The sequence below is a fragment of the Schistocerca americana genome, chromosome 2 (assembly GCF_021461395.2).
Source record: "Schistocerca americana isolate TAMUIC-IGC-003095 chromosome 2, iqSchAmer2.1, whole genome shotgun sequence".
Taxonomy (NCBI): domain Eukaryota; kingdom Metazoa; phylum Arthropoda; class Insecta; order Orthoptera; family Acrididae; genus Schistocerca; species Schistocerca americana.
This window is the reverse complement of record NC_060120.1, coordinates 579450047-579475275: the sequence shown is the minus strand read 5'-3', so window position 1 is coordinate 579475275 and position 25229 is coordinate 579450047. Positions and strand designations below refer to the sequence as shown.

General features: G+C 43.0%; 1 protein-coding gene across 1 annotated transcript in view; it reads right to left on the bottom strand.

Moving 5' to 3' along the window:
• LOC124596171 (putative beta-carotene-binding protein) overlaps positions 1-11335 on the bottom strand; it is a 58626-nt gene extending 47291 nt beyond the window's left edge. The window contains exons 1-2 of the mRNA XM_047135208.1: positions 11187-11335; positions 5183-5275 (exon numbers count right to left, since the gene is read on the bottom strand). Of these exons, the coding sequence (XP_046991164.1) occupies positions 5183-5275; positions 11187-11283 (190 nt within the window). The 5' untranslated portion in view covers positions 11284-11335. The remainder of the gene's footprint in view (positions 1-5182; positions 5276-11186) is intronic.
• Positions 11336-25229: the final 13894 nt, after the last annotated feature.

Genomic DNA, 25229 nt, shown 5'->3' with positions numbered 1-25229 from the left:
ATCTTTAGTAGATCTTTTGCATCTTCTAAGTTTTCTGGCAATTAAATGCAGTCTTTGGTTTGCCTTTACATAACATCATCTGTGTGATCGTTCCAACTTAAGTTGATCGTAATTCTAATTCCTAGATGTTTAGTTGAATCGACAGCCTTTAAGAGTGTGTTATTAATCGTGTGACGAAATGCAACGGATTTCTTTTCGTACTCCTATTTCCCTTCTTGAGTGTTGGTGTGACGTGTGTAGCTTTCCAGTGTTTTGGCACTGTTCTTTCGTCGAGCGAGCGGTTGTATATGATTGCTAAGTATTGAGTCAGCATCTTCTGAAAGAACCTAGTTACTATACTATGTCGACTGGAAGAGTTGCTCTATTCAGTGGCTTAAGTTGCTTCGCTGCACCGTGGATATCTACTTCTAAGATACTCATGTAGGCAGCTGTTCCTGATCAAAATTCTGTAATATTTACTTCGTTTTCTTTCGTGAAGGAATTTTGGAAAACTATTTTTAATATCTCCACTTTAGTGGCACTGTCACCGGTAATATTACCACTGGTGTCGCGCATTGAATGTATTGATTACGTATTGCAACTGGTGTATTTTGCATACGACCAGAATCTCTTCGGATTTTCTGACAGATTTCGAGACAGAGTTTCGTCGTGGGAGCTATTAAAAGCATCTCGCATTGAAGTGCGTGCTAAGTTTCGAGCTTACATAGTTAGAAATGAGTGGAGACAGCCCTCGGGAAGTGGTAAAGCGAATATTTATCTGCCTTTTTAAACAGATGTATTTTGCGTTTACTTATGGTGGATTTCGATGGGCAGTCTTGTTACAACAGCCTTATGATCACTAATCTCTGTATCCGTCATGATGCTCCCTATTTGCTCAGAATTATTTGTTGCTAAAAGGTCAACTGTTTTCGCAACCATTTACACTTCGATTGGGTTCCTAAGCTAATTTCTCAAAATAATTTTCAGACAAAACTTTTAATACAATTTCTGACCATGTTTTACCTACAACCGGCTATGAACGTGTTGTTTCACCAACATATCGAGCGTGGATTGAAGTCACCACCGACTATAACTGTATTAACGGAGTACCTGTTTGAGATGATAGTCAGGTTTTCTTTGAACTGTTCGGCAACGGGACGTCTGAGTCTGGGTGATGGTAAAAGGAACCAATTATTAATTTATTACGGTTGTCAAGTGTAACCTCTACTCGAACAAACTCGCAGAAACTAACTGTTTCAATTTCGCTAGAGGATAGAGCAGAAACATACACGCCGGCTCCAACCGTATTTAATCTATCTTTCCTGATGACGTTAGGTCCTTCGTAAAAATTTCGACTGAAATTATTTCAACCTTTAGCCAGCTTTCGGTACCTGCTGTATTAGTGCTTGGACCACTGGTTCTTTCCCAAGGCAGCTGCGATAATTTACAGTTTCGGCACCGACTGTTATTATGACTACCCTTTTCCTATATTTGCCCTGCACCCTTTTAGACTGATGGAATTTCTGTGGTTTCCCGAGACCCTCTAACTTCAAAAAAGCCGCCAAGTCCCCACCACACAGACCCGGTAGCCCTAGCAGCCTCGTGTGTGTAGTGTAGTGGGCCCCTGAAGTATGAAGCGGACCCCGTAACACCACCACTCTATGGTGCAAGTCAAGAAATCTGTAGCCTACTACACGGTCGCAGAATAGCATAAGGCTCTGATTCAGTCCTCTACTCGGCTCTGTACCAAAGATGCGCAATAGATTTTGTCGACAGTGCTGAGCTCTGCCTCATTTGGCAAGCAAGCCTGGCAGCCTTGACCACTTCAGCTAACCGCCCGAAACCAGACAGAACCTCTTCCTGTCCAAAGCGATACACATCACTGATATCGTCATGAGCCACCACCTGCAGCTGGATGCACCCTGTGCTCTTCAAGGCTTCCAGACGGACTCGCTCCACATCTGAAATGCCTCCTCCCGGCATGCGCACAGAGTGCACACGGGATTGTTTTCCCTCCTTGGCAGCCGTATCCCTAAGGGGCCTCATTACACGCCTGATATTGGAACTCCCAACCATCAGTAATCCCACCCCTCAGTGAATGTCCAGGTCTTGCAGGCCGAGTGACTTTCTCTGGAACAGAGCGAGCGATTGCATCTGCCTCAGGATGTCTATCAGCTCCAGACAGCGCCTGAAACCTGTTGGTTAGACGAAGCAGGGAGGTCTTTCGATTCCCCCCCCCCCCTCCTCGCACAAAAGACTTTCGATCCCCCCTCCTCCTCCCCCCCCCCCCTCCCCACAAAAAAATCTTTCGTTGCCTGCCACATTTCTAAACCGCGGGTGAGGAGTCATCCTCAGTGCTTGCAGTGCTTACAGCGATGCCCATTGGCAACAGCCTCAATCTTCACGATCGAAGCCAGCATCGCCTGGAGCTTTGACCAGAGAGTCGCCAACTCAGCTCGCATATGAACGCAACATTAATAATTCCTATCCACACTAAAGAAAACAGAACTGCAGACTAAACAATTAAAACGCAGAATTGAGGTTACTGTCTCTTTGAATAAGAGCGTCATTTCCTATTCATCTCACTGCACATTTCCTTCAGTTATCTTTTGTACTATACTGGGACAGTTCTTTCTATGTCTGTTGCAAGTTTTATAGAGCTGTGTTACTTGTCAGTGACACATCTGCGAAAGTTACTTCTTTTGCACACCAGTGTACATTGGACGTCGGTACTTACCAATGAAATCGTTTTCGAAGTGGGCGCAATACTAAGTGACACGCATTACATTGTCGAGTTTACTGTTATAAAACTTTTGTTTAGAAGGAACCCGACAGAGTGAGGAACTAAGTCCTAGGCATAATGTTCTTCAGATATTTCGAAGATGCAGTTCGGCCCCTTAGGCACAAACTTAGATTTGTTGGACTATGCGTTTCCATTAAATACCGTAGACGATATTGATGAAAAAAGACGTAAAACTCGATGGGACCAGCTGTACGAGTCGCCTGGTGAGGCGGTTAGCCTTGAGAGCTGAGGCCAGCGAGCGCTCCACTGCTGGTGTGGCGCTGGTGTCGCAACGGCTGACCGCGTTGGTCCCTCTCTTCACAGCTGTGTTCCTCTAGTCATTCTCCCCATTCCAATCACGGACAATGTACGGAAAGAATGAGGGTCTATTTGTAACTCATGCAACCAATGTAAACGACTTACCTTGTCTGTTCCGCAGGCAGCTGAATACTACGTGGGGAAAACGGAGGCAGTAGTTACAGCGAGACGCAATTTATAGCCTGAATTTTTTAAATATTTATAACCACGAGAAGGAAGATCAAAACAAGAAAGCGTAAGAGGTGAATTCGTAGATGGCTGAAGACGCCACCTATATTGGCTAACAAAGCTGCTAGTTCAAAGATGATTTCTGTAAGACTGACATACACTGGGGTGACAAACGTCGTATCGGACCTCCTCTTGTCCGGAGTAGTGCAGCAAGTCGACGTGACATGGACTCAATAAGTCGACGGAAGTCCCATGCAGAACCATTGAACCATACTACCTCGTTAGCCGGCAGTAATTTCGAAATTGATGCCGGTGCAGTATTTTGTGCACGAACTGACCTCTCGATTATGTTCCATAAATGTTCGATGGGATTCACGTCGGCGATGTGAGTGGCCAATCATTCGTACTAATTGTTCAGAATGCTCTTCAAACCAATCGCGAAATACTGTGCCCCAGTGACATGGCGCATTGTCATCCACAAGAATTCCATCGTTGTTTGGGAACGTAAAGGCCATGAATGATTCCAAACGGTCTCCAAGTACCCAAACATCCAGAGGATTCAGTCCATTCCATGTAAACATAGCCCACACCATTATGGATCCACCACGAGTTTCCACAGTACCTTGTTGACAACTGGAGTCCATGGCTTCGTGGGGTCCTACCATCAGCTCTTACCAACTGAAATCGGGAGTCATCTGACCAGGCCACAGTTTTCGAGTCGTGTAGGGTCCAGTCGATATGATCCCAAGCCCAGGAGAGGCGCTGCAAGTGATGTCGTGCTGTCGCAAAGGCACTGGCGACCGTCTTTTGCTGCCACAGTGCGTTAATGCCAAATTACGACGCACTGTCGTAACGGATACGTTCGTCCTATGTCCCACAGCACGTGCTATACAACTGTTGTATAAAGCATTCTGGATGCTGGCAAAGTTTCGTAATCACGGTGTATATTGCATACATATTGAGTAAAAGTGTCTGATGTGATAGCGATTGGCCATCACAATGGAAGCAGACAGATGGGATCTAACAACAAAAGCCGCCCATAGTGTCGCAAGCCAGCAGGCAGCATTATGGTTAAAACAGCTATCTAACTTCTGGAAAACCATCTGAAGATAATCCTGTAAAGGCTCCAAAACCGGTTCGTGGAATGAATAGATAACTATTTCAAAAAAGGTTCTATAAATATCTACTACATCTCTTTAAGATTTAAATGGCTCGAAAGTTTTGCTTCAGTTTGGGTTATCCTCAACTATCTATGAGAGCGTTATTTATACTGATGTCACACCCACTAAAAACAAGGCCAAGTTACTTTCTACAGTCTTAAGAGCGACTCTGGCGTGTGCCTCAGCCACTGTGAAGATAAAAGTTTTCTTAACTCACACTTGTACATTTTGCTGAGAGATGTAAAGATATCATCTTTGGGGCGTTTTGGTGTGCATGCCTATGATAAGTACGAATTACAGTGTGCCACTTGTTTTATATTGAGTCTCATCAAGTTAAGCTTCCAACTTGTAGTACCACAGCAGAGTTTAAAAAATTGAAAGCTTGTTTGGGAAACATTAACGAATATATCGCACTTAACTTTTGTGTGAACAAGAACAGCAGTTACAACTCTAACCGTCTTAGTTATCAGATGCATCAGTTAGATACTCCAGGTTTCGGAAGCTTAACTCATTCCTACATAGTAAGCTTCCAGATCATATAACATACTATTACTATCTCTAAAAGAACCCTTGTGTCAGTAACTTCCAATAAATTTAGCACTAGCAAAATGAGATAATTTCGACGTTTTGGTAAATTACGTTAGTAAGCGGAATGGATAAAAGAATTTTCCCAGATGTGTTGGAAATCAAATACCGCTTCAATTACACAGTTCCCATTACAAACACGACAAATTTATAAACTGCAATTATAGGTAAAGAGGAATTCTATACTCACCATTCTTTGATTTGCCGACGGTCTCCATAATCATCTGCCTGATGCACTCATTCAGATTGGGATCATTCCTGCTGCAAGTCTTGAACCAGGAGGCTGAAAATAAGCAGACGCAGCCATTTCAGTGATGTGACAGTCTACTTTGCAGATGAGTGTTGCGGGACAAGAATCAAAGCAACAGTATGAACAGAGAGGGTGACACCCATGGTATCCGATTGCAACAACAGTGGCAAACGTCCAGAGTACGTCATGTCTTTTAAATATTTAGGCTCATACTAAAAATTGCTATGGAACAGGATGAATGCGTGAATTCAGTATTAGGGACAGAAAGAGAAAGATTTGTTGGTAGGGTTCTTGGAATGTGCAGTGCATCTGTGAAGGAGATCGCGTACTAGAAGGTTGTGGGACCAATTATAGAGTATTGCTCCAGTGTTTGGCGTCTCCTTTAAGTAGGCATAGCAGCAGACATTGAAAGAATTAAGAAATGCACTGATAGAACCTAGCAGGTCGACACAACCCATACGAAAATGTAAAGAATTGCTAGGGAAATTTACATCACAATCTCTGGAGGAAGAGCGACGGTGTTCTGTTGAAACCATGTTGAGAATAATCTGATAAAAAGTATCCGGACACCACTATGTCTCGGGGACCGAGCACCAAATGTCACGGCAGTTGGACCCTCCAGAGTAGAAACAGGAGGGGAGTACGAGTTGCCAGTAGAAAAGCAGTAGCAACATAACAGTTCGGTCTGGAGAGCTCAGTGACTTTCAACGTGGGCTAGTCATTGGATGTCATCTGAGTAACAAATACATCAGAGACATTTTACCCAGTTTGAAGCTGCCCAGGTCGACAGTTGGTGAAGTGACTGTGAAGTGAAGACGCGAAGGAACTACCAAAGCGACACTGAGACGCGGCAGACGTCTTGTACTGGTGGACGGGGATCATCGAGCATTGAGGAATATGATAGTAGAGGTCGCTTAAATTCGACGGAAGGAATCACTCGTGAGTTGCAAAGTGCTACTAGGCGTATAGGTAGCACAACGATTGTAGACAGCTATTCAAAAAGAATTGAGTACAATGGTTGAGTGGCTCCTCGCAAGCAAAAGTTGCCTTAGTCAGTGCCAGGCGACACACGTCACAGGACGGTCGAAGATTGGAAGCGGCTGAACTGGAGTGATGAATCGCCCTATGACCCGTGGCAATGAGATGGAATGATGTGGGTTTGGCGTATGTGTGGTGAACGTTACCTGCCACAGTGTGTGGTGCCTGCAGTCAAGCATGGAGGAGACAGGGTTATGGCACAAAGATGTTTTTTATGGTTAGAATGTAGTCCCCTTATTCCGCTTAAGTAAACGCTAAATGCGGAAGGATCTCATTTTACATCATTGTGACTGCGTACAGTAGAGAAAAAGATGAGTGACGACGATTATTTGTATCAACATGACAATAAACTCCGTCATACAGCAACGTCTGTGAGCCAATGATTTGTGTACATAAACATTCCTGAAAACGGACTGGACTGCTCGGAGTCCCTACCTGGACCCAACGAAAGCCTTATGTCAGAACTTCGACTTGGCTCCAGACTTAAGCGTCCAGCATCACTGTCATCTCTAGTTTCGGCTCTTGAGGGAGACATTCACTTATTGAAAATGTTCCCAGCAGTGCCCAAACCATCGTATGGGCACACTCCATATCAATGTTGGTGTACGAATACTTTTGATCAGATATTGTATTTAGAGAAACGACCAAAAAGGTTAGCCAAGGCGCTAACGCGCTGTTCTCTGGACTCGGGTAGGCGCGCCGGCCCCGGATCGAATCCGCCCGGTGGGCAGATGTGCCGGCCAGCCTGCACGTGATTTTTAGGCGGTTTTCCTACTACGTGAATACCGGGATGGTCCCCATGTCCCACCTCAGTTAGACGAGGCGCAGACATTTGAAAACGTTCACAGCTTACACTAGACGCAGACAGATGGGGTACAGTAATTCAGTCGCAAGGGGGTGGTGGGGGGAGGGGGAGACGGCTTGGCGACAGGAAGGGCATCCGGCCATCCTCCGCACTAACATCGCCAAATCTACAGTAACAAGGCTGACCCTGTGCTGAAGTGGGACAAAGGCCCTAAGAAAATGATGACGACTGTATTTAGGGAAACGGTATTCAAGGAAGACTATGTGATAACTGCGATGCCTCCACCGTAGGGGTTTTGAGAACAAAGTGAGATATTAGGGCGCTTACAGAGGAATGTAGATAGACAATTTTTCATCGCCCAGTGCGTGAATATAATAACAGAAAATCGCTAACAGTGGTGCGAAATACCCTCCGTTACGCACTGTACAGTAGCTTGCGGAACAAGCCATGAGCTGTTAAGGTATGTAATACTGTTACAAGATTACCGTTTATCCGTGGTTAAGACTCACTGTAAGACGTGTTAATCAACCATCAAACATCCGTGAAGCAAAACGTCTGAAATCGCGTGCTGTTCTGAAGGTCTTATCATTGCCATTTTACGCTACAAGCTAGGGGATCTGGTGACTCAGCGTAGCTGTTGTCGAAGCGAAGTTCTAGAAATACCGGGTGATCAAGAAGTCAGTATAAATTTGAAAACCGAATAAATCACGGAATAATGTAGATAGAGAGTCAAAAATTGACACATATGCTTGGAATGACATGGGGTTTTATTAGAACCAAAAAAATACAAACGTTCAAAAAATGTCCGACAAATGGGGCTTCATCTGATCAGAATAGCAATAATTAGCATAACAAAGTAAGACAAAGCAAAGATGATGTTCTTTACAGGAAATGCTCAATATGTCCACCATCATTCCCCAACAATAGCTGTAGTCGAGGAATAATGTTGTGAACAGCACTGTAAAGCATGTCCGGAGTTATCGAGAGGCATTGGCGTCGGCTGTTGTCTTTCAGTACCCTAGAGATGTCGGTTGATCACGATACACTTGCGACTTCAGGTAACCCCAAAGCCAATAATCGCACGGACAGAGGTCTGGGGACCTGGGAGGCCAAGCATGACGAAAGTGGCGGCTGAGCACACGATCATCACAAAACGACGCGCGCAAGAGATCTTTCACGCGGCTAGCAATATGGGATGTTTTTTTGGTTCTAATAAAACCCCATGTCATTTCAAGCATGTGTGTCAATTTTGACCCCTCTATCTACATTATTCCGTGGTTTATTAAGTTTTCAAATTTATACTGACTTTTTGATCACCCGGTACATCTTGCAAACGAAACTAAGAATGTATTAAGTGCTAGAACATTTACATCGCCGTATGTGATCCCTGTATCCATCAAACGTAAGTTTTACTTTGTTTTATTTTAATTTCATACACAGACTTCGATTGTTATGTAGTGTAAAAAGGTATTAGCCATGTGTTGATTGTACTTGATAGTCATTTTTGTATCTGTGCGTACGTCAGACACTTCAGATATTTGACACCTAATTGCGGATATTTTGCAACGCATGTCGCAAAAACTAACAATTAGATTCAAATGAAAGAAGTGTATGTCATGTGTAATGCATCATTACTTTTACCGTGTTGCACTGAGATGGCAGATTTATCACATACTACAATGTCCATGACAATACAGGGAAGTTTTTAGACATATATCCGATCGACAGCCCGGCATAAAACAAGCTAACGTTGTGTATTGAACATCCAGAAATCGATATGTTGTTTAAAAAGCGAAGGGATGTATATGTGGATATACACTGCCGGAAGAAAATACCACACCTCGAAAGACTACGTCGCTTCGCGCGCAGAAATGAGGCCCTTCTTTCAACTATAGCTCCTTTATTCAGAGACAAGACCGGAGATGTGTTAACATCCTTCGAAATTCTCCTCATGTTGACATGACCCGAAATCATAGTATCTTTGCATAAAACCACATTAGGTGGTGTAGCGGACTATCCGGACACCACGCTGAAAATGACTTGCAAGTTCGTGCCGCTCTCCATCGGTGATGCTGGAATTCAGTATGGTGTTGGCTCACCCTTGGTGTTGATGATAGCTTCCACTCTAAAAAGCAAACGTTCAGTCAGGCGCTGGAAGGTTTCTTGGGGAATAACATAGTGTAAATGGATAAAGATACACCCAAGAAAAATTTTGTATTACCTACGGTCACGACTAATCTATTTTATTATAAAACACGTAAAATTTAAAGTAAAAGTGCCGAGGAACATGTAATAACGAATACTTTCCTATAGAGTTACCTGAAGGTCCAAAACAAAACTATAGAATTGTTTAAATTTCTACGTTCAGAGTCACTACCTAGAAATTTCAAATGCTCTTCAGTGACAAAGTCATCACAACTTGTCTGAGTTTCATCGAATGAAGGATTTGTGTTGCCGTTGCAAGTTTGAAGCTTAAATTTGAAAACTAGTGTAAATATAGAGGTAATTATGGCTAAATAAAATGTTGAATCGGTGAAACTTTAACATAATGCATCCTAATTTTTCTCTATTTAAAATAATTTTCCTCATTGCGAATCTAAGTAGATGCTGAGTTCTCCAGTCCAGTCCACAGGAATTGATTGTTTATGTGCAATATAGTCTAAATCAAACTGGTCCCAGGTTAACTAGCTGCAGAGCAACTAATGGCGGTATTATAGTAGGTGACTCTTTGAGCCAGTCATCTTTATATATAATTATCGACAAGGTTATAAAGAAGGTATTGGCTGGTAGTCATTATGAAAAGGGGGACGCAGAAATGAAAATTATTTGGAATTCTGACGATACGGTTCTGCTGGAAAACAGTGAAGATACCCTCCAGAAACTTTTACATACACTTAATGTGGCAGACAAAAACGTAAATATGATCATATCCACTCATAAAATCAAATGTCCAACCACATCTGTGGAACGAGTTAGATGCAAACTGAAAGTGAATGGTTCAAATGGCTCTGAGCACTATGGGAGTTAACAGCTGAGGTCATCAGTCACCTACAACTTAGAACTACTTAAACCTAACTAACCTAAGGACATCGCACACTTCCATGCCCGAGGCAGGATTCAACTTGCGACCGTAGTGGTCGCGCGGTTCGAGACTGAAGCGCCTAGAACCGCTTGGCCACACCGGCCGGCTAACTGAAAGTGAAGGGAAAAATTATTCAGCAAGTAACGATATTTAAATATCTTGGTATTGAACAGTCCAGCAAAGGAAATCCCAAAAAGGATGTTGGAGAACAAGTAGCTAAAACAAACATTGTTACAGGGTGTTTAAATGACACTGTCCGGAGAAACAAGCGTACGAGTAAAAGATGCGAAGGCAAGAATATGCAAAGCAACAGTTAGAACAGTTATGATATACACAGTTGAGGTAAGGCCGGAAAGGTAAAAAGCGAAGAGACTTTTGGAAACCAGGGAAATGAAAATTCTGCAAAGGATTACAAGGAAGATACTGGAGGGTTGCGAGATAAGTGATAGAATTATAAGAGGATGTGAAGGGGACTCCACTAATGAGTGGATACGTAAGAGAAACGTGAATAAGCGGACAATTAAACAGCCTGAATGAATGAAAGGTTGTGAAAATAATAAAAAATAAATCACCAGCTGGTAAAGGAAATCTTGGCCATCCAAGGAAAAGATGAAGTGACAAACTGAGGGCAGTCTGAGAGGTATTGAATAAAACAGGGTTTAACCTAGAAAGAAAGGAAGAAGAAGATAGTTTAAGTAATGTTTTATGCCAGTCTTATGACAAGTTTCGGCCTATTAAACCATCTTCAGGTTTTCAATACAGGACCATTTCAGTTGTAACGACGCATATGAGCTGACGCCAGCGGTAGCAACCGTTCTGTATTTCAGTTGCAAATCTGAAGATGGCCTTTTGCGGCCGAAACCGGTCATAAAAGGTACAGAAAACGTGATCTAGTCTGTACTGTGCACATAACGAAACAAGATCATTGGCTTCTCCAGTTACAGAATGCTCCTTTCTGTAATTACAGTTAAGTAGTTTGTGCAGTATGAGAGTGGGTGAGAGTGAGAAGGGGAACTCACGCAGTTTGGTGATGAGCCGCTCCGGTCCTCTGGGAGCTGCAGAGGCGGCGGTGGCGGCCGCAGCCAGCAGGAAGGCGAAGAGCGCGGCGGCGGTCATGGCGGCGGCGGCGCAGGGCGGAGTGTGTCAGCGGGCGCCTGCGCGCCGCGCCTTATGTATACCTGTGCGCGGTGGGAAGCCTATCCAGCAGGCGTCTCGAGGCCGAGTGCGCTGGCACTTCTGATAGGCGCTCTTCTGAAACGCAGTTAAAACGTACAATTGCTTCTTACGTGAGTGGCGACATCGTCGAGTCCCTGTACAGATACTCAGAGGACGAACGACGAATATTCCCACTCCCTTTTACACCCTGGCTTGCCATACTTACAGCGCACGGTGTATCGGAAAAGTCTAAGGTTTCTTCACGTGCACACACCTCTCGTAACTCTAACATTTCACAAGCAATAAAAAGATTTGGAACATAAATATAAGGATGCAGCTTTACTTCCACTACTTTTTCAAATCGATAGCTGATCGGCTTATTTAAGCAAACGGAGAACTGTTTCTGTTATCGATCCTCTGGAAGCAAGACTATCTTTGAAACTAGGCCACGAGAGCATTCGATTTCTTTTTGTCGGCGATGAGTGTCGTTACATCAGCTTCCGCTCAGCTCAGCGCAAATAGATATAGGGGTTGGAAAAAAATACGAAAACACCGCGAGAAACCACGCTTGAACATAAACACAGATGATATTTGACCCGAACGACACCTCTGCAATGCCCTGAATATGTTGCAAGTTTTTTTCGGGAATAATATGAATGAATTAACCTCAACAGTTGCTGATAGAATCTCTTAACTTGAATACAATATTCCGCACTTACCCTCATGAGGTTGCAAAAGATGATGCCAAATCAATTTCATGTCTTTTATGTCTGTCTGCAAGGTAAGCGTCGCCGCAGAACGAGACTGCGAGTCTGTGTTGTGGAAATTATTTTTGACTAATTCTCTTCAAGGCTGCGTTCAGTATGATGGCATCACTACTACAGTGCTGGGCGTTACATACTGGAAGAGGTCTTCTTTCTGTAAGACAGAGTTATCCAGCTTGAAAGTTGCAGTGTCTATTTGCATTAAGATATGTTGCAAGTAGTCGAAAAGAGAAGCAAAAGAGCACATCAGTTACAAACCCATCACCTGCACTTTCAAACGATAAAAACAAATCAACTCTTTGTTTTTGCATAAAACATCAGCTGCTTCACGAATTGACTACAAACACATAATAGTCAGTATATTACTATATATAGCCACAATGTCACTCTTTCGACTGACTGTGCGGGAAATTAATACATGATTCAGCAGGCGCAATGACAGAATCTGTTGACACACTACTTGAATTTTATTTACGCGAAATATTCCAAGGCAGAAACCCCATCATCTGACACACACAGCACTAGCAAAGTATGTAACATATGTGCTGTACATAATCATCCATCCTGTGAAGTACAAGTCTCGTATTCATGCAAGATTAAAATCATTATTAATGCCCAGAAATATACCGGCAAATAAAAGACACAGTTTTAAACAATAATGCTGTCTGAGCACAAAAATGATGAGAAGAGCAATTTTGCACAAAACAGGCCGGCAGGGAGAGGCGGAAATCATTTGGCAGTAAAGGCTTTCAGAACATTAAACACAAATTCACTATCTGGAAGCATAAGAACAAGCATCTAAATAGATTACGTAAACTTAAAAAATGTGTATTGATATCCATGTCCCACTAGTGCTTAACAATTGAAAATCTCTGTTATATGACCAATATTAATAAATTATGTCATTCTTCTCCGCCGCCTGAAGATCTTGGACTAACTCCATCAGCGTCAAACTTACCTTACGGTCTGAAAATCACTTGCAGGAGATAAATTTAGAAGGAACATGCAAGTACAATTTGTCCCTTACATACAAGGTACAATGCATTACATGAGCTCGTTGAGCGATTTCATTTAAAATTCTAATATGGATACCGTGCCACTTGCAAGTTTATCAGTGTAAGCAATCAAAATTTCCAGTTATTATAAGAAATTTAAAAAAAATGGTTCAAATGGCTCTGAGCACTATGGGACTTAACTTCTGAGGTCATCAGTCCCCTAGAACGTAGAACTAGTTAAACCTAACTAACCTAAGGACATCACATACATCCATGCCCGAGACAGGATTCGAACCTGCAACCGTAGCGGTCTCGCGAATTCAGACTGTAGCGCCTAGAACCGCTCGGCCACTCTGGCCGACTAAGGAATCAAATAAAAAATTAAGTACTGGTGGCTGCGCTCACGCACTGAAATGAACTGACTTCATGTGCTTTCTGTACAGTATCTCAAAGCCACATTAGAAAAATAATATTGTACTTGAAATCAAAAAAAAAAAATTAAAGTGAGATAAGCTGAGTGCAAGAAACTTGAGATATAACAAGCTTATCATTGAAGTGAATTTCCGGTCATACTTGCTATAGGCCAAGAATTAAGTCGAAAAACATCCACATTTATCACGTGAAGTTACCATGTGGAAAGCAGTCTGAGAGAGTGACGATTTTATAAACGTCCACTAGCCCGCTAAAGCCCATCTGAAACGAAGGAAACGCAATGCACCCGTCGATATGCATATCACTATATTACATCCAAGTGTGCTTCTCAAAAACTCCAATCTGGTGCAAGAGTCAGCACTCCTGCCCCAGTGAACGAAGACCCACTAAGAAATGTGATACTTTTTGTGGTACGATACGCGTGGCCATAACAAGCTAAAACTGTCGCTTGGTCTTCCTGTAGGACTATCGCACTGGTGCTTCGCAGTGTAACTCTTACTATTTCCTTCAGTGTGTGTATTGACGTGTGCGTATTGACGTGTGTCATGATTTCGCTATTGCACTGATCAGCTTTTTATGAGTTAGTCTGAACAACGAAAAATAAATTTACACGTAAGGATTCTACTAGAGTCCCGCTGTTTGACCATCGCACAAACGCACAGATGGATGATACTGAAATAGACACCCTTGGTACTGAAAAATGTTTAACAGTACAAAAAGCAAACAAGGCACTGGCCTGATAGAATTCGCATTAGTTTTTTGCGTTGAATATCCTGATGGCCGTATTTAGGTAGAACTTTCACAGTAACGAATATTAGCGCATGACCGGAGAAAAGCGGTCACTCCCTGCTTGTAAAAAGGGTAAAAGAACGATGCAATGTACTAGAAACCAATATCTCTAACGTTTTTCTATTCCAGGATTCTAGAAAATATTCTGAACACAGATTTTATGACGCTACTGGAAAGCTACAAATAAAAATTTGCACATATTAGGAACGTACACTAGTGTTAAACAGAACTCGCACGCGATGTTTTGCGAGTAGCAGACGCAGATCAAATGCTGAATTCAGTCTTCCAAGATTCTCGAAAGGCATTCGACATTTTAAAGAATGGTTCAAATGGCTGTAAGCGCTATGGGACTTAACATCTGCGGTCATCAGTCCCTTAGACTTAGAACTACTTAAGCCTAACTAACCTAAGGACATCACAGACATCCATGCCAGAGGCAGGATTCGAACCTGCGGCCGTAGCAGCAGCGCGGTTCCGGACTGAAGCGCCTAGAACTGCTCGACCACAGCGGCTGGCTATTCGACGTTTTAGCAAAATGCCGACTGATAACCAAAATGCGATCCCGCGGAGTTCATACACAAACAACTGATTTAGTAGGAAGACGTTTTGGGTAATAAAACGCAATGCTATACACAAACGAAAGTAACGACAGACATTCTGAAAGAAATCGTGATAGCAACGCTAAGGTTTTCAATAGAAGTAAACTATTTCTCATTTCGATGATGCTGTTGGCTACAGGTACATATCGCCCCTGGATGACAGTCCGAATATGCAGGGCAACTAGGACAGTATTTCCACTCGTTGTCCTTAACAGTGGTTCCATCAAAATATGGGAGTGTGGAAGTCCTGGTAGGCCAGTAGTATGTCACAACGTTTAGAGACACGGTAATTCCGTGATGTTGATACAGACTTTCAGGGATGATGGGGAAGGATAAAGGTATCGTTCAGAGGTAAAGGACTACCACCCGGAAACGACCAAGTTGAAAGTTATAATCCAAAATCGTTCTGATACCTCTGCCTGTGGAATAGATGTACCGGAACTGTCGTTGTTAAGATTTTAGGATAGACAACTTTCAGAGGTTTTAGTACGGACCAAAACAAGTATGGTAAACATGAGCTCCCAAAATGAATATCTTAAAAGCTACGAGCACCTGTTCAACTCCGCTTCTGTGAAACATATCTTTTCTACTGAACAAGTGTCCATAACTCTTAAGGTATGCAATTTAGAGCTCATATTTAGTAGACATATTTTCCTGCTTTTTATACATAGTACAACATGTGAAATTGCATACCCTATAATGTTAACAACAACAGTACCAGCACATTTATTCCTGAATTATCACAACGATTTTCGTTTATAACTTCAGACTTTTTCGTTTCCGATTTGGGTCTCTTAAGTCAAACTATACATTTACCCTTCAGTATCATCCCTGAAAGTTTGTAACATGATGAGCCAGCCGGGGTGACCGAGCGGTCCTAGGCGCTACAGTCTGGAACCGCGCGACCGCTACGGTAGCAGGTTCGGATCCTACCTTGGCCATGGGTGTGTGTGATGTCCTTAGGTTAGTTAGGTTTAAGTAGTTCTAAGTTCTAGGGGACTGATGACCTTAGAAGTTAAGTCCCATAGTGCTCAGAGCCATTTGAACCATTTTTTGGTAACCTGATGACGGAATCGCCCCATATATTGCTAAATGCCATAATACAGAATGAACGTAGCCGTTTAAGGACGGCAGTCATAGAACGAATGCAGAGACGCGGTGTTAGAACAGCAGGATAGTGTATAACGAAACTGCGCTAGAAAATCTCAGGTAACTGAAGCGGGAATGTTTGGGAGAACAGCTACGTTATTCTTACGGAATCATGTGGAATAAACTTACAGGGTCGGTGCTCGAAGCAGAATGTGCAGTTTAGTGCCTACGCTGCATATTTCGTATAGTATTTAATGAACTGTGAACAAAGCCCGACCAACAGGCATTACATGCATTGACCAAAACTGATAGTGCATTGAGAATGGCTAGTTTCTAGCTGAAATCTAGATCTGCCAATAAAAATTCCACAGGACGACTGATAGCTGAATTCTATTATTTACAAATCAAAAATAACAGTCGCTGCGTGCAACACCCTCTGAATGGAAGGTAACCTGATTTCGTATAGTGATGAGAATCAGATAAGGTACACTGGAATAAATCGTGAGCTCTAAGTTACTATCAGCAGTCGAGTTAGCAAAAAGACTGTGGACTCTGCTCAGGGAGTTAAAAAGAACAGGGCGCGAAGGTCGAGCAGCTACTCATAAGCTACACATTTCTTTACTCAGTGCTAAGCGAGGATTGTAGTGGTGTAAAGGGCGACGCCAATGGACAGTGGCAGGCTGTAAACGAGTGATCTGGAGTGATGAATTACTCTGTATCCAGTGTCAATCCTATGGAAGTGTTTCGGTTTCATGAATAACATCAGAACGTTACCTCCATTATATATAGGGCCAACAGTGAAGTACGGAGAAAGTGGTGTTACGGTATGGGGGTGTTTTTCGTGGTTGAGGTATGGTCCCCTTATTGCCCTTAATAAAAAGTTAAATGCTTAAATATATGAACATGTTCTGCAGTGTTGTGTACTGAGTAGAAAGAGGAACACTACGGAGACGAGAATTGTTTGTATCAGGATGACAAAACACCCTGTCATAAAGCAACATTTCGAGGCAATGCTTTGTGGACAGTAACAGTAGGGAATGGCCTGGTCCGTACAGAATCCCGAGTCGAAGCCACTGCAACACGTCTGCGACGATTTAAAGAGTCCCAGACCCCAACGTGCAACATCATTCCTTCTCTAGTTCAGGCTCTTGAGTATTAATGCGCTACTATTTCTCCACAGACATTCCGACAACTCAGGGCTTATTTAAAAAAATGTAGGTGCTGTAACGCACCTCATCAACCATACAGCCCCTTCCCCCCTCCACCCTACCATCTACAGCCAAAGAAATCATAAGTTCAAGTTTTTGAAAACTTGATAAAATATACAGTAAAAAATCATGTTTTACAAAATACTGTTCTGAACTTCAGGGTTTTAAAACATAATTTCTTGTAGTCAAAACAACAAAACGACAAGATTTAATACAAACAACAGATACTATCCTCTGTCCGCGTAGCAGCGTCACTTTGCTCGCTAGCTTTGCTCCGTACATTTCGGCACAAGTCGGTAGTCTTCGTGATATGACTTCATGATTACAATGTTCGAACAGTTGCATTCTAACTGCTCTGCGCACGTGCGTCCAGTATTAACTAAAAATTTAGCGATGTATGACGATGAAGATATTCCTGGCCCAAGGGGTCACGTACAATTACGATATCCGCAAGAGTTAGAAAAAAAAAGTGCCATGAGACACGGATTTAAATACTAAATGCTTGAAATGTCATTGACTTCTATTCATTGAGCCGCATTTTAAATCTCCGATGCCGACTTGTTCCACTGAGTTCTAAAAAATTCCCTGGTGTGTTCAGGCCGAAATTAAGGGATAAATACACCTCATTCAAAGTATGTCAAGCAGAGATAAAGCCGTCATATAGGCGAATTGTGGACACACCCATATTAATGCCTATTAATAGGTGTCCGGATACTTTTGGTCAGATACTGCATGATGTTTCATTTTCAGCAGTTTCTGCCGTAACAAGGAACAGATTTTCATTTTGAATTTTTGTATTATAAGGTGATGTTGCGCTCTTTGTCGAGTGACAATGCTAAATTTTAGATCGTAATCGGTGTATTGTTGGTTGAAAAGAGTTGTCCTATGACCCGAATTTCTGTAAGACTATAATCTTGCATTACCAATTTACATACATTACTGCCCACTAAAATTGCTACACCAAGAAGAAATGGAAATGATAAACGGGTATTCATTGGAGAAATATATTATTCAAGAACTGACATGTGATTACATTTTCACTCAGTTTGGGCGCATAGATCCTGAGAAATCAGTACCCAGAACAACCACCTCTGGCTGTAGTAACGGCCTTGATACGCCTGGGCATTGAGTCAAACAGAGCTTGGATGGCGTGTACAGGTACAGCTGCCCACGCAGCTTCAACACGACACCACAGTTCATCAAGAGTAGTGAGTGGCGTATTGTGACGAGCCAGTTGCTCGGCCACCATTGACCAGACGTTTTCAGTTGGTGGAAGATCTGGAGAATGTGCTGGCCAGGGCAGCAGTCGAACATTTTCTGTATCCAGAAAGGCCCGTACAGGACCTGCAACATGCGGTCGTGCATTATCCTGCTGAAATGTAGGGTTTCGCAGGGATCGAGTGAAGGGTAGAGCCACGGGTCGTAACACATCTGAAATGTGTCCACTGTTCAAAGTGCCATCATTGCGAACAAGAGATGACTGAGACGTGTAACCAATGGCACCCCATACCATCACGCCCGGTGACACGCCAGTATGGCGATGACGAATACAGGCTTCCAATGAGCGTTCACCGCGATGTCGCCAAACACGGATGCGACCATCATGATGCTGTAAACAGAACCTGGATTCATCCGAAAAAATGACGTTTTGCCATTCGTACATCCAGGTTCGTCGTTGAGTACACCATCGCAGGCGCTCCTGTCTGTGATGCAGCGTCAAGGGTAACCGCAACCATGGTCTCCGAGCTGATAGTCCATGCCGCTGCATACGTCATCAAACTGTTCGTGCAGATGGTTGTTGCTTGCAAACGTCCCCATCTGTTCACTCAGGGATTGAGGAATGGCTGCACGATCCATTACAGCTATGCGGATAAGATGCCTGTCATTTCGACTGCTAGTGATATGAGGCCGTTGGGATCCAGCACGGCGTTCCGTATTACTCTCCTGAACCCACCGATTCCATATTCTGCTAACAGTCACTGGATCTCGAGCAACGCGAGCAGCAATGTCGCGATACGATAAACCGCAATCGTGATAGGCTACAATCCGCCCTTCCTAAAAGTCTGAAACGTGATGGTACGCATTTCTCCTCCTTACACGAGGCATCACAGCAACGTTTCACCAGGCAACGCCGGTCAACTGCTACCTGTGTATGAGAAATCGGTTGGAAACTTTCCTCATGTCAGCACGTTGTAGGTGTCGCCACCGGCGCCAACGTTGTGTGAATGCTCTGAAAAGCTAATCATTTGCATATCACAGCATCTTCTTCATGTCGGTTAAATTTCGCTTCTGTAGCACGTCATCTTTGTGGTGTAGCAATTTTAATGTCCAGTAGTGTAAAATTCTTCTGCGTTGTAGATGGATCCGTCTTATAAAACACCCTATCAACGTTTCAGTTACTATTACCACTGGTCTTTATTAAGTTATACAATACCACTTGGCAGTGCAGCTTTAATATGCTTTCTCCTCTGCTGACGGTATAGTTCCTTAACAGCAGCAAAAAAAAGTACTATGATTGAATGCCGGAAATGTAGAGGAAGGGAGCTGATATTCTTTCTTGATTGTAGCTTAAGATATTGTTTTATTGGTCTACGCCGCATTTGTGACGTGTCAGTGCTCCAGCGGCATCCACTGCTGGATTGAAAAGGTCATTACGTTGTGTGGCTGTTCGTGTGCCGGCTGCCGAGGCAACGAAAGCCTGTAACCATAATCATGGTTTATATTGGTGAGGCGCTAGTCTGTCTCGATCGCCTCTCATGTCTTTTTGTTGTAGCAAGCGAGCGTAATCGAAGTGTGTATGTTTAACATATTCTGATTTTGCCCGTGTAGTATGCAACGTTCGTGTTCTTGTTTACCTGTTATGATAGGTCGCTGAAAAATCGAACTTAGCATCCCATTAGTATCAGGCATTGCCAGAGCATGCTCATAAATGGTCTGCTTTAGCTGGCTGTGCTCAGTGTATCATGTAATTCTCATTATCACTACTCTTACGTGAATGCATTATAAAACAATAAAACCGACATAAGATGTTGATGTGCTACTTTGGCTCTTTGTGACTGAGTTCTCCCGTTTGAAGATGCCACATTGCCCCAATTAATACTTCATCCAACAACTTGGAAGTCCTTTAAGGCTAACATGAGAATGTTTTTAAAAAAGACTTCGGAAGCTGTTCTCTGATACATAAAGTCGTTTTCTCCCACTAACGGAAGAACTATCGTAAATAAACCATGCCTTTTCCTGCACAGAAAACCAGGAACGTCGCTTTGATACCTCTAAAATAAAGTCCTCCATGAAGGAAGAAGTACTAAAAGCACAGGTAGACAATTACAGGACTCCGAACCCTTCCGTAAGTATTAAAAAATGGAACAAATCTGCGCCAAAGGGGATTGTGTGGTATCAAATGATGAACTTGTTATTGCCATCAAACATGGGACGGACATCCTGTAAAGTGAACACAGAAAATAAATACATAAATAAAGAGGGTTATAGTATTTTCCTGATTATTGCTATGATGGATGAAGAGAGTCCACTGCAGATGCGGCAAACTACATAGTTTTAAAAAACACTGAGATACTTTCTGATAGAGAAACCGATCTGATTATTAATTCTACAGGCCTTTTATTCACTTCAGGTCGCGAATGTATACCCGTTCTCTGTCTCCTGACGTGGCGGTGTTAGACTAACTATTGAAGCTTGTTGTGATAATTAGTTTAGGACTGTATTATCAGGTGATGCCTCATAACATGTCTTGGTTGCCGGTAGCGAATCAACGAACTGAAACTTTCTCCACAAGTCTGGTTTCTGACTTCATCTCGGCTAGATCTCAACGACCCAACATTGCAGATTTCGTGGACGAAGATCTCAAAGGCGGATAACAGCTCCGTGTGAATCGTGGGAACGCGGCACAGAATACACAATTCTCGTTCCTGTCGTTTACAATGGTCCGGACAGGCCCCTTGGTTGCAAAACGTACATGGGAAAACCATACGTGGGTGGCCTACGTAGCCCTTTCTTTCAGTGTCATTGCTACTTTTCACCGGCTTCTCTTAACGAGAGATGATGGCGACAACGTATGTTCGCCCTTATTTTTAGATCAGGTGGGAGATTAGTCTTCAATAATATTATTTTTTACCTCTACCATAATTAATTCAGTAAGTCTCACCTTAATCTTAGCTTTTTTGACCATCAGAATTATTGAAATGGAAATGAGCGTTTGGCGTCATTGGGCGGGAGGCCCCTTGCAGGGCCGCTCCGGCCGCCTAGGTGTGCCGGCACGGTAGCCCAGCGTGTTCGGTCAGAGGGTTAACTGCCCTCTGTAATAAAAAAACTGAGTTAACCGATCACCGACAAACTTAAACGCGTGTCTTACGACGTTCGCCCCGAGCAGATGCACCGAACGAAATCGAACAAAAAAAAAAAAGGTGCAGGTCCTATTACATTCGACGCCACATTGGGCGACCTGAGCACCGTATGGGGATGAAATAATGATGAAAACAGCACAACACCCCGTCACTGAGCGGAGAAAATCCCCGAACTAGCCGGGAATCGAAGCCGGGCCCGTAGGAGGGCACTCCGTCACGCTGACACCTCAGCTATCGAGGCGGACATTAGAATTACTAATCCTTCTATAGTGTCGTCCAAATCAATGGAACGTTAAAATTCCAATTATGTTAATTCAGATTTATTCCTCGCTAACCAAGTTTCATGTGGAGGCAAACTGATCGATGTAAATCTCTATTAATTTACTCTCACTGTGCTTCTGCATACTATTTGAGTCAATAGTTGAAATACAAAGTCGTTAGAGGTGATTCATGTATCCATCGACTCGTGTAAGATGATTACCTTTCTGCAAATGTGAAACATGTGTGACAGATTTTAGTCATAAGATTAAATAATAGTGCAACGCTCAAAAAATTCCATTCGTTCACAATGCCTTGTTAAGTTAAAAATTGCATTATAATTGATTGCATATAATTTCATACAGCGTACTTTATTCCACATATTTACTTATTTGTTTATTTTTATATCTACACTACATTTAGAATGTTGATATTCCACGTAGCGGAACACGCGCCTGATTGTTCTGTGTTTTTTATTTGACGACCTTCGCTCGTTGCTCCCATGCTAAGGTCCAACTGACAGACTAGATTGCCTTCAGATTTCTTTGATGGCGGAAGGCCATCAAGAAATTAAAATGAACATTTTGCTGTCTATGAAGTTCACGTTATTTATCATCAGAATTTCCACATATCAGTTTCAGTGGCAACTATTCCACGAGATTTCTCGTTAATGCAGTCGGGTACTTACTACTTTGTCGACTGATATTTCTGTGTGTACTGTTCTGTCGTAGCATTTTGGAAATTGCTATGCATTGTCAATAAGACAGACTTGTGGGTTCGTTCATAGCAACGAAATTTATTTTCTCTGAAATGAATACACACAAAGCATTTCTCCCATGCATAAAGGTACAAACGCATCAACAAAAATTTCCATTTAACGAATCACCAGCCTGAGCCTAACAGACTCGTGTCATATAGGACGACATCAGTAAATGAACCCACTAATACGATTGGATACATTGCAGTCCAGCTTTTGCAGATTACTTTTGATTTCATTGGAATTAGGATGCCTACCACATGATACCGTCTACGTTGAAAGTGTTAAGTTGGCTTAAGATACAAAGCAACGAACAGGAATCCTCGCCGAAGCTGCAGTACCAACACAACAGCCGTTCATAACTCCGCGAAATAGTTCCGCTGAATTAAAGTATGGCGGTTACCGAGGTTCTAAACATTGTTAGTACACACCGGAGTGCCAACTTCCATTTGGCTGAATAGACTGTAAAGTTACTATAGGTGGAATACACGGTAAGAACATTCTAAATCTAGCTCCACCGTTTAGCAAAATAATGACTCTAGAACGTGAAAAACAAGTTGAAGGCGTAGCAGGAAATGAGCAGTGTGAAACGCAGAAATTATGGTTAACATAAACACAAATCCTATAATTCTCCAGAAGAACATGACGAAGAAGCCACTGTCAACGTATGACACCACTTTAAACAGAAGCTACTTAGCACACTATCTCGAAGGTAAGTGCACACGTGTCCCACATCTCACTGGTTTACGAACGAAGAACTTAAAAGGTCACAGCTATCAAGAGAACGAAGTATTAACAGACTTTAAGCTATAATGTAGACTGATAACCCAAAACATTATGACCACTGTACCCGAGACGTTGAATGCCGTTTGATGCCGTTGCGTGCACGTGACGCGACAACAAAAGTATGCAAGCGGACGAAAGGTGGACGGGGGATCAGCCTAGCGAATATATATGCGCTGCAAATGGGAAAATCCGTTGAGATAAGAGACGCTGCCACAGGGCAAATTATTACTACGCAGAGTCTGTGAACGAGTATCTCTAAAATGGCAAAGCTGGTCGAATGTTCACGTGCTACTGTCGTGAGCATTTACGGAAGGAGGTAGAAGGACTGCGAAACTACCATTAGGCGCTGGAAGGCTGGACGTCTACGACTCTTCACAGAACGTGGGGTTCGGAGGCCTTGTCTGCTGTGCAAATCAGAATAGAAGGTGATCTGTGGCATCTCCACACGTACAAAGAGCATGAACGCGGAACTCCGCAGCAGACCACGACTACGTGTTAAAATGTTGATCCACCGACGTCGTCAATTACGATTGCAGTGGACACGGGACGATTGGGATTCGACCATCGATCAATGGAAACGTGTCGTCTCTTCGGGTGAGTCACATTTTTGCTACACTAGGTCGATGGTCGTCTCCAAACCGCCGTCATCGAGGTGAACGACGGCTCGAAACGTGCAGCGAGCCACGGCTGAAGGCTGGTGGGAGCAGTATTATGCTATGTGCTTGCATGGGACCTGTGGTAGTAATCGAAAACATACTGAGGGCTGCGAACCACCTGCGTCCCTTCATGTTTGATGTCTTTCCCGACGGTGATGCCATCTTTCAGCAGTATAACTGCCCTTGTCTCTGAGCCAGAACCGTGCTACAGTGGTTTTAGGAGCACTTTCGTGAACTTAACGCTGATGTCCCGGCGACGAAATTCGCCTGATGTAAATCCAGTGGAACCCATCTGGGTCGCTATCGGGCGCCATCACCGCGTACAGAAGTCAGCGGCCTGCTTTTTATATGAGTTACATAACCAGTTCGTGTACAGCTAACGCCACATACCTCCACCAACCCACCAACAAACAGTCGGATCCCTGACGAGCAGAGTCAGTGAGGTATTTCGCGCCAAAAAGCGATAAGCAAGCTATTAAGCAGGTGGTCATAATGTTTTGGCTCATCAGTGTTGAAAAGAATAAATATCACGTATTTTTTGCAACTGAGGGTTTGTTATTGTTTCCAACTGAACTTCTCTTCATCGTATTCACCATCATCACTAGCTTTTAAGTTACCTATTGATTCAGTGTACTCATTGGCTTTGCATAAGCCTTAGATTAACACATTTTAAGTTTCCGATTAACTGTGCATCAAAACTAAGAACTTCATTGGATTACATTTCTGAACGCTTCGTGTGGGTTAACTCCAGCAGCAAGGTCAAATGCAATGTACAGCGAACAACGATATGTTCAGTGAAACGCCAAACTGTGGCACATATTCAATTTTAAACTTGTACTGTGTTCATCTAGTGTTTACACCCGAGCCGTTGGACTGCGGAAATAATAAGGGACATGAAAACCACTGATGATGTCTAATACAAATTGATAGAACATGTCCGGCCGAAAATAACAACAAACGTTCAGTTTCCAATATTTATTCCTATCCGCATGATAAACATAACTGAAGTAGCAACTGAGCACGAATGCCTGCATATATTAACACTACTGCCTTTCGACTGTTTCTTCACCAACCCTTGCTTCTTTCTACGCTGTTCCAACAGCTTTATGTCTACAAAGATGCGACTCCCAAAGTTATCAACGATTAATGGCGGTACCAATGTTAGAATACGGAGACCCATCATGAAGGGAGAATGTACGTAATAATAGTTTCA